Source organism: Pseudophryne corroboree, chromosome 4, assembly GCF_028390025.1.
Source record: "Pseudophryne corroboree isolate aPseCor3 chromosome 4, aPseCor3.hap2, whole genome shotgun sequence".
Lineage (NCBI taxonomy): Eukaryota > Metazoa > Chordata > Amphibia > Anura > Myobatrachidae > Pseudophryne > Pseudophryne corroboree.
Window position 1 is genome coordinate 927798666 of NC_086447.1, and position 10432 is coordinate 927809097.

The 10432-nt window shown below is 46.6% G+C and overlaps 1 protein-coding gene across 2 annotated transcripts; it reads left to right on the forward strand.

Moving 5' to 3' along the window:
- The first annotated feature begins 1597 nt into the window (after positions 1 to 1597).
- On the forward strand, positions 1598 to 9692 carry LOC134910719 (uncharacterized). Of its 2 annotated transcripts, none has more exons than XR_010176270.1 (4): positions 1598 to 1654; positions 8011 to 8070; positions 8146 to 8358; positions 8976 to 9692. XR_010176270.1 is itself a non-coding variant. In XM_063919050.1 (4 exons), exons 1-4 carry the CDS (start codon positions 7080 to 7082, stop codon positions 9641 to 9643), a joined length of 1290 nt encoding a protein of 429 aa, XP_063775120.1. In that variant the 5' UTR covers positions 6993 to 7079; the 3' UTR covers positions 9644 to 9692. The 2 variants fall into 2 exon arrangements, 1 of the variants encoding a protein (XP_063775120.1); XM_063919050.1 differs by lacking the exon at positions 1598 to 1654 and adding an exon at positions 6993 to 7428.
- Positions 9693 to 10432: the final 740 nt, after the last annotated feature.

Sequence of the window (10432 nt, forward strand, 5' to 3'; positions counted from 1 at the left end):
GAAAAATTACAGGGGTGTGCAGGAAATGCTGTCGGTGGCCCAAAAAATTGAGGGCCACTTTCGGCATTCTGCCACTGCGTGCCCAAGACTGGAGCGCCAGCAAACACTACTGAACCTGCCCCGCCATCAACTGAAGCAAGAGGTGGTAACGAGGTGGAATTCAACATTCTATATGCTTCAGAGGATGGAGGAGCAGCAAAAGGCCATTCAAACCTATACATCCACCTACGATATAGGCAAAGGAGGGATAATGCACCTGACTCAGGCGCAGTGGAGAATGATTTCCGTCTTGTGCAAGGTTCTCCAACCCTTCGAACTTGCCACACGTGAAGTCAGTTCAGACACTGCCAGCTTGAGTCAGGTCATTCCCCTCATCAGGCTTTTGCAGAAGCAGCTGGATAAATTGAAGGAGGAACTAAGATGGAGCGATTCCGCAAAGTATGTGCGACTTGTGGATGGAGCCCTTCATTCGCTTTGCCAGGATTCAAGGGCGGTCAATCTGTTGAAATCAGAGCACTACATTTTGGCCACCATGCTCGATCCTAGGTTTAAAGCCTACGTTGTATCCTTCCAGCAGACACAAGTGTGCAGAGGTGCAAAGACATGCTGGTTAGTAAATTGTCAACTCAAGCGGAACGTGACCCGTCAACAGTTCGTCTAATTTCTCCCGCCACTGGGGCTGCAAGGAAAAGGATAAGATTTCCTAGCCCACCCGCTGGCGGTGATGCAGGGCAGTCAGGAGCGAAAGCTGACATCTGGTCTGGACTGAAGGACATGCCAATGATTACTGATATGTCTACTGTCACTGCATATGATTCTGTTACCATTGAAAGAATGGTGGAGGATTATATGAGTGACAGCATCCAAGTAGGCATGTCAGACAGTCCGTATGTACACTGGCAGGAAAAAGAGGCAATTTGGATGCCCTTGCACAAACTGGCTTTATTTTACCTAAGTTGCCCCCCCTCCAGTGTGTACTCCGAAAGAGTGTTTAGTGCAGCCGGTAACCTTGTCAGCGATCGGCGTAGTAGGTTACTTCCACTAAATGTGGAGAAGATGATGTTCATCAAAATTAATTATAAATTCCTCCCTGAAGACCTTTACCAGCAATTGCCTCCATGTCCTGTTTATACAACATAAGTGTGGGTGGGAGGGCCCAAGGACAATTCCATCTTGCACCTCTTTTTCTTCTTTACATCATGTGCTGTTAGGGGACTAGTTTCTTTGTGTCATCCTGTCTGTAACTGCAGTGCCACTCCTAGATGGGCCAGGTGTTTGTGTCAGCCACTTGGGTCGTTTAGCTTAGCCACACAGCTACCTCATTGCACCTCTTTTTTTCTTTGCATCATGTGCTGTTTGGGGCCTATTTTTTAAATCTGCCATCCTGTCTGCCAGGGGCGTATCTATGCTTTGGCCAGGATGGCACTCGCCAGGGGCGCCAGCAGAGGAGGGGCGCCACCCAGCGGTGCCACCCGCGGCCGCACAATGCGAAAAAACGAAACAAACTACAACTCCCAGAAGCCACCTAGCCTGGTACAGCTGCATGCCTATTGGCTGTATGCCCAGAGTAGGCGTGTACTGTACTTGTCAGCAGCCGCGGGATGTTCAAGGAAGTAAGCTGTGGACACAGTGAGTGAGTGACCCGCTGAGACTTGTGAGTACAGCGGTGGTGGTAAAAACATAATGTGGCAGTGGCAGTGGCAGTGTTAATCGTCTGGCAGCTGTTACCCCTCCGTCCCTCCTCTCACAGCCTGCATGTCAGCACAGGAACGAGTGATGGATGGTGAGAGGCGAGCAGCAGCGAGTGTGCAGTGAAGTCTGTGCTGCTTTATTACTTGTCAGGAGGCGAGCACACAGTCTGTGCTGCCTGGTAGGGAAGGGGTTACAGAAAAACTGTTATCGTTCTGGCCGGAGGCATGATCTGGTCAGGGTGGCTGGTGCGGTGTGCTCTGTCAGGACAGGATGTTGCTGGTGATAGTAAATGCAAGTGAGGGTTGGAGGGAATTGAGGAGGGGGGATAATGATGGGTGGAGTGGGAGTTCCAAGCCTGAGACACCTGGTTTACACAGTGTACTATACACTGACCATTGCACAGCCCAGGCAAGCCCCTTTCTGTATTACCTGCTTCTAAGTAATCATATATTCTTATTCTTTATTAGACATGTCTTAAGGTGGGTATACACTGATAGATATATCTGCAGATCAATTGATCGGCAGATATATCTATGGACGGATCGGGCAGTGTACTGTGCATACACACTGCCCGATCCGCCGGGGACTGACGTCATGAACTGGGCGGGCGTGTACACACTCCCGCCCAGTTCAGCTGTCAATCACCGCTGGCCACTGCAGCATCGTACACAGCGATGCGCCAATATATCAGCAGATATATTGGCCGTAGGCTGTGCTGCGGGGCCGACGCGATATGTCTGAACGACGGAGTTCACAGACATATAGGCCGTACACATTGGCCGACAGACCCGCGATATATCGGCCATACAATAGAATGCCCGATATATCGGCCAGTGTGTACCCACCTTTACTATGTCCCTGCTTTCAGAGTGCAATACAGTATCAAATGCCGGTTCTACCATTAGGCAGAGTATGCGGCTGCAAAGAGCACCAGGTCTGATAAGGTGAAGGGGAGAGAGTGCAGGCATAGGGGAGGAACTGTAGGCACAGGGGAGTGTAGGTACAGGCACAGGGGAGGGAGTGAAGGCACAGGGGAGAGAATGTAGGTGTTGGGGAGCGAATGTAGATGCAGGCACAAGGGATGGAGTGTAGGCGCAGGGTGAGAGTGCAGGCGTAAGAGATATACTGTAGGTGCAGTGAGAGAGTGTAGATGCAAGGGAGAGAGTGCAGGTGCATGGTGTGGGTGCAGGTGCTGGGGAGAGAGTGTAGGTGCAGAGGGAGAATGAGTGCAGACGCAGGGAAGAGAGTGAGTCGGTGCTGGGTGAGTTCTGTAGGGAGAGACGGCAGGATACCCCTGCAGGCAGAGTCCGGGAGGATCGGTGACCTACTGGCTAGAAGAGTCCCTGCCTAACATCCATGTTCGCAATAAGCACCGCAGTCAGCACTGTAATGCACGGATGACCGCACACGTCTATCACCTTGCCCACAAGTATGTACCTATGACAGAGAGAGTCGGAGTGGACGGAGCTAGGGAGGAGGGTCACATGGCCGGAAAGAACATAGGAGCTCTGCTGGGCACTGTGCTTCTGCTCCCAGTCTGAGGTGAGTGCCTGCTGTGTACTTTCTGTGCCATGTGCCTGCTGCTGGTGATTAGGCAGCTGTTGGCTGAGCGGAGGGGGTTGCCTGCTGCCCAGTGCCATAAAAAGTAAACTATAAACGTCCCGTCTCACTGCCCACTGTTGCCGCCTCCCTCCGTGTTCATTGGTACGATACTATTCTGTGGTCACACCCCTTCCATATGAAGCCATGCCCTAATATATTTCACTAAGGGGCTCCAAAATATATATTCACTTACCAAAGTTTTTTTGCTCGTGCCAGCCCTGGGTATATCAGCTGCTCAGCTCCTGTCCTAATCAGTTGACATTATGGCTGCGAGTTGTTGCTCTTTACCTGTTGCTTTTAATAATACCAAGTTCTAGGATTATCAACCCATTCATTACCGACTTCTTGCTCATTCCGTAACTGGAGGCTACATAGCCCCTGCAGTGACTATGTGTGTGCCACAAACCGCTATAATGGCTATAGATACCTTCTGACTATTCACCTTCCAAAATACATCATTTCTTCACACTTAGATGAATGTAATGCAGTGTAATGTGAGTAAGGGGCACTACTGTGTGGTGTAATTTGAATTTGGGGTACTATTGAGTGGCCACGCACTTTTTTCTGCCTTCGCCATTACAAATATGGGGGGGCGCCAGTCCCTTACTTTGCCAGGGGCGCTCGGACCCCTAGATACACCTCTGCTGTCTGCCACTGCAGTGCCACTCCTAGATGGGCCAGGTGTTTGTGCCGCACACTTGTGTCGCTTAGCTTGGCCATCCAGCTACCTAATTGCACCTCTTTTTCTTCTTTGCATCATGTGCTGTTTGGGGACTAGTTTTTGAAGTGCCATCCCGTCTGACACTGCAGTGCCACTCCTAGATGGGCCAGGTGTTTGTGTCGCACACTTGTGTTGCTTAGCTTAGTTATACAGCCACTTCGGTGCAAATTTTAGGCCTAAAAACAATATTGTGAGGTGTGAGGTGTTCAGAACAGACTGAAAATGAGTGGAAATGAATGTTATTGGGGTTAATAATACCGTAGGAGAAAAATTACCCCCAAATTCTGTGATTTTTAGTTGTTTTTATGTTTTTTTAAAAAATCATCCAGATCCAAAACCAAAACACGAAAGGGTGGTTTTGACAAAACCAAGCCAAAACCAAAACACGAAAGTGGAATTAGAACCAAAACCAAAACATGAAAAGTGCCCGCCGTACATCTCTAGCTGTAACTAGGGGTGTGCAAGTAGAGCCATTACACAGAGCCCTGGGGACGGCACTACCGCTGCCCTATGGCACATGCATGTGGTCTGCAGGGTACCTGAAGTCAGACTGCAGGGATCCAGGGAGGCAACCTGCAGTCTGTGAAGCTACTTCCCAGCGCCGATGGCCCCACCCCCTAGGTGTGAGGTCACCGGTTTAAGGGGCAGGGCCGTACTGACGCCCTGTTATGTAGCTGATCTTTAGCCCCCAAATCACTTTTAAGGGAATATATAACAAGTTGTAGCAACAGAAGATTTTCTATTGCCACAGTTACCAGTAGAACCACGCAAAGGCAGCTGAGCACAGGACTGGAAGCTGGTCTTACCTACTTCAGGTGAAGCCCGGAGTGGAGAATCAGGTGGGCAGTGACGGGGGCAAGGGCAGGCTAGTCACATCATTAGGCCTGCCCATCACTGTAAAATGACGTGATTGGTGCATAAATGAATAGAGGGCAGGAACAAATTACCCAACTCGTCACTAGGTTCCACCTCCTCCTGAAGAACCATGGAATCCTTATAGTAATCTTCCCATTCTGCCAACTTCACTAGGAAGCGGACCCAAAAAATCGTATGTCTCCCGCAGGTTCCAGGAGCGTAGGTAAGTATGGTCTTTGGCTTCCATCAGCAGATTCGATTAAAAAAAGAATCAAAAAAAGAATAAAATAGAAAACCATTTAAAAAAATGAAATATTTGTAATTAATAATAATAATAATGCATTTTTTTTATAGTAGGGGTCCTCTATGATCATCGTGAGCTGTATGTATGGCTGCCATCATACTGGAATAGGCTTCTCCATGTTGTGTATGGGGAGGACATCACTGGAAGTAGCTAGTGAAAGGTATTGTCAGTGATTTCCTGCCACTGGGAGGCCACAGCAACACTACTCTGCCTGTGAATCCCTGATGGTGTACTTTCACTTGCAGCTTCATGAGAAAACAGCACCATCGGGGGTTAACGTGCGGGTAAAACCCACTGATTCTGCAGTATATGTGGAATCAGTGGGTTTTCTGAGCGGTAATCCCCGATTTCAGGTGCAGGGAAAAGGCTATTTAACCGAATAGCCTTTCCCCGTGCTGTGGGGTAATTAGACGGCAATAAGCGGCGGGGTTCATTGAATATGCCTGTGTGTCTCTGTGACATACTCTGTACAGTTGCTCCCTCATTACAATGGTAAAAGCTGACAGGAGAACTTCTATCAGAGTGGTCTCTCCTTCAGGCCGTTCTCTCCGTCAACAGAATAACTACAGTTCAAAAGAAAAATGAGGGAAAAACCCGGCCCTGTAAGACATATTGTATAAGGTATTTGCAAGTTTAGCCAGATACCTAATACTGTTAGGATCTCCTGCTCTGTGCTGCCACGTCGCCATGGCAACCGGGAGGCAAGTGTTAGCGAAGTAACCTGAGCGCAGCTGATACTCCGGTCCGGGTTTTTACTGTGTAGTGGTTACAGGCTCTGTGCACGGCAGGGAATCCGGCGCTGGTTTTGTGCTCACAGTCTGTGAGGTCTGAGTGGGGCGTGGACAGCACCTGCTATATAAACCATCCTCTCAGGCTAGGCAAATGCTGCTGAATCTTTGTTTGTTAGTCAGTTCCAGAGAGTTAGCTAGTACTGTGTGACTTTGGGGTTTATTTACTAAGATTCGTAATTTTCAGAATCATGTTCAAGTTCAATCACGACTGACATCGACAGTGTAAATTTGCAACTTTTTGAATTGATTACGACTAATTTACTAAGCTGTCGTATTCGTATTTTCCGTATCTTCCGATGTCGATGTCATTCGTGCTTTTCTGCTGTAGATTGCGGCCGCGTTTGCTATTTCGCGGCCGCGTTGTTGTGTTTTTTTACGACTGCGTCACAAGTCTGTTACGGCAGTGATTTGGAATTTGCTGCCGCGTTTTTACTCCTAAGTTTCGTTTTCGTCACGCGGCCGTGATTGGTTGTATTCGTGAAGGAGGAGTGTCTGTGCATGTTACTATAAAAACGCCCCAAACACTCTGCACCTCGTGGGTTTAGCTAGTGGAGAGGAGAGAGGAAGGTGTATTTGGAGTTGGTGAGTTTGGTGGAGTTTTTGGTGGATTTGGAGAGGAGTTTGGTGATTGTTGAGTGCTGTACTGTGTGTGTTAGTAGTCTTGTGATCTTTGTAGTATTGTTTTTTCACAGTTTGTAAACTTTTTTGTCCTTGTTTTTTTTTTTCAGTCTTTTGTCATTGTTTGTGAGTGAGTGAGCGTGTGTGTTGGCTGTGTGGTGTGTAGTAGGAGTAGTGGAGGAGTGTGTTTTGTGTTTTCATTTTTCAGTGTTTTATGTTGTTTGTCATGTCCGACTCAGAGGTCAGTGTGGTGGCGGAGGTTAGTGAGGTGGCGGAGGTTAGTGAGGTGGAGGCTGGTAGTGAGGTGGAGGCTGGTAGTGAGGTGGAGGCTGGTAGTGAGGTGGAGGGGGGTAGTGAGAGGGAGGAGGTTAGTGAGGAGGAGGAGGAGGGGGTGCCTGTTGCTGTATTTTCCAGTGATAGTGATGGTGTTGTGGCTCCGCAGCCACGCACCACTACCAAGACTGGCAGGAATATAAAGTTCAGCTATGCTGAAAACATGGCGTTGGTGCGTGAGCTGATGAAGCACCATCGCCAATTGTTTGGTCAGGATGCTGCCAGGGTGTCCTCCCGCAGGAAGTCTGCCCTGTGGGGGCAAGTCATACTTGCTGTGAATAGTGAGGGTGTGGTGAGGCGGACAGAGGACACGTGCCGCAAGCGATTTTATGATATTAAGCGGCGTGTCAAGGCCAAGATGGCCAAAGAGTCCAAATCTGCACGGAGAACCGGAGGTGGGCCACCTTTACGTGTAAGCTATCGGGACTGGGAGGAGCCTGTGCGGGCATTGATTCCTGGCGAAGTGGTGTCTGCTACTCATGTCCGGGATTCGGACCGACCCACGCAGGATGGTAAGTTTGATTTGTAATATTGTTCTTAAAATGTCTGTAAAATGTAGATAATATCATTTTTAAAGTGTAAAGGATGCATTTTTTAACACAAAACAGATTGCAGGCCTATGCTCCCTTAAGGTGTGTTTGTGTTTAGAATGTGCATTTTTCTCCTTGCTTTAGCAATTTTTTCAATTTAATTTAGTGCCAAAACATGTGCAGTGTTTTATAAAAAATGAATTTTTTTGGGGGTCAATTTTTGGCGATAATGCTTGAACATGTGTGTTTGTTTAAAATCAACAAAAGGTTTTTTTTTGAAACTAACTGAAAAGCGGGGCAATTTTTTTTACATTACATTATTAAAACATTTGCAAGTACTCAATCTCTGCAATATCTGAGGCAAAAATCTAATTTTTAAATAATTTATTGTGTGCCACATCAAGTACATTTTGAAATTCAACTCAAAATCATGAATCTAGAAGCTCTTAAGCTTAAATATTTGGTTTAAACAATACCTAATAGATGCTTACAGTACATTAATGGTTTTCAGTGGGTCATTTTTCTAAAAACATGGTAATAATGTTGGGGTCACTTTTTCAACAGTCACACAGACCAGCCGCCCAGACAGGCCTCAGACAAGTCAGGATGAGGCTGGGATTGCAGGTAAGTCTTCACTGTAGTCACATATTCTGTAAACACATAGAAGTACAAAATATTAATTTTAAATTTTGCACCTAGGTTCTGCTTCTGGAAGCCGACCTCCTGTAAGGCGGCCATCACAGGGCTTGGGCCACTTACCCAGGAGGCCAACTAAGACACGGCGTCTTGGCTCGGATTCAGCACCTCCATCATCCCCACCCAGGCGAAGACTTTCGGCAGTGTCACCCCAGCCACCACTGGCACTATTGGCGTGTTCGCAGAGTGATGAGCCCAGATCACCTCAGTTATCTGGTGAGTAAAAACATAAATTAAACACATAAGCAATAATATACACAGTACACTTAATATGTTGTTAGTTGGTTTGGAGTTTACATGTTTTCAACAACAAGCAATGTGATGTAACGTCTTCAATTGCTAAAGGTGCTTTAATCAAATTATATAAGGTCTTAGTGGATGGTCTCGACAACCTATTTGTAGGAAAATATCAGATTTGAGTAAAAATTAAGCACACACACGTTCACATTTTCCAAAAATATGAATACAATTAAATTTTGGCCCAAAAAAAACCACACCATTATAGTGTTCACACATCGCCCCTGTCCAGTATGTAGATGGCTTACTTGCTCTGCTCCTCTGGACTATACAGGTAAGTAGTCTATATCGTGGTGAGGGGAGGGAATCTAACAGTGTAATGGTGTGGAGGGGAGTTAGTTAGGTGATGAATATGCAAATCTGTCTATGTTAGCGCCTGTGTTGGTATATTTTTAACAATAGCTTTAAAATTGTTAAAGTTGTGAAAATCAAGTGTTAATAATTCAAAAATGGAGTATTATGAATGTATTAATGTGTTGCATTAGCCATGAAAATTTTAAAATAATAAAACATTGCATGTTGCCCACCCCATACAGAGCACAACTTGATGTCCGCCGTGGACCAGCAGGGCCCAGACCAACAGCCATCCATCACACTGCAACTTACAGCTGTTGACCCAAGCCTGCCAATACAGTTGCAGGATATACCCCAAGCATCCATCAGTCCCCAACTGGCACAAGCTCCGCCCCCAAGCCAAATTCCAGACGAATTTTGGGCCAGTTGGACAAGCCAACAGGCCCAAAGCAATGCCAGCCTGACCCAACATACACAACACCTTGCCAGTCTGCCCCATCATCTACCGCGTATTAGTCGCAACTCGGGCAGACTGATAGTACAAGTAGGGCGAATGGCTACCTCAATGGAGCAAATTAGGGCTGAAAACAGCCAAATGAATGCACATTTATCCCGCATTATAGATGAGCAACAGCGCCATCAGCAGGCACTCGTTCAGCTCATTCAACACAATCAAGTGGTGAATGAGTCCTTATCCAGGATTGTAGCCAGCCACACTGCTACTAACACTCAGCTGATTGCAAGTTTAAATAATTTGAGCAGCAATATTTCTATGATGGGAGCTCAGCAAGTAACCTCCAGCTCGGGGACCACGACCCCTATCCAAACGCCAGTAACCTCCCCTGTTCGGCGTTCCTCAAGAGCACGTGCCAGTGAGCCAGCACCCAGCACACACAAGCGAAAAAAATAACAACAATCTTTTTGGAAAAATAAATACAAAAATTTGTCTAAAAAACACATTCCTGTGTCCGTCTCCAAAATTTATGAAGCTGGTCTGTATGTATGTATGTATGTTTTTCCAGGGTAATGACTGTAAATGTTTTGTTAGCATCAACTAAGCACAATGGACACACCACTATAAACAACAAACAGTAAGTAACAAAACACACAATAGAAAGTAGAGCAAAGTGTTTAGTGAAGGATAATTACAGCATAATAAAACTGACCTGTAAAATATCGCAGGATCACTTCTTGACGTACCTGCCTCCCTACATTTGTACTCACACTGTCACCAGATGGATCTAACTCCTCTGCTTGCTGACTGCTTTCTCCCTCACCATGTGCCAGATGTTGACTTAAACACAGATTATGGAGAAAACAGCAGCAGAACACAATTCGAGTCACCTTTGAGGGACTATACAACAAAAGGCCACCAGATTTATCCAGACACCGAAAACGTGACTTCAGCACCCCAAAACATCTTTCTATCACATTCCGCGTAGCCTTATGTGCATGATTATAACTGTGTTCAGCAGGAGAATCAGGTTGGGACAATGGAGTAAGGAGCCAAGAGTAGCAGCCGTAACCCCCATCACCTGAAAAACATATATAGTCAACATTAGGACATATGTTAGATTATTCTTTCACCTCCTCCAAACTCTAGGTTGTGGTTAAAAGACAGACACACAAAACATTTTCAACATACCCAACAGCCAGCCATCAGGCATTTGTCCCTCCTCAAATTTCTCGAAGAGCGATG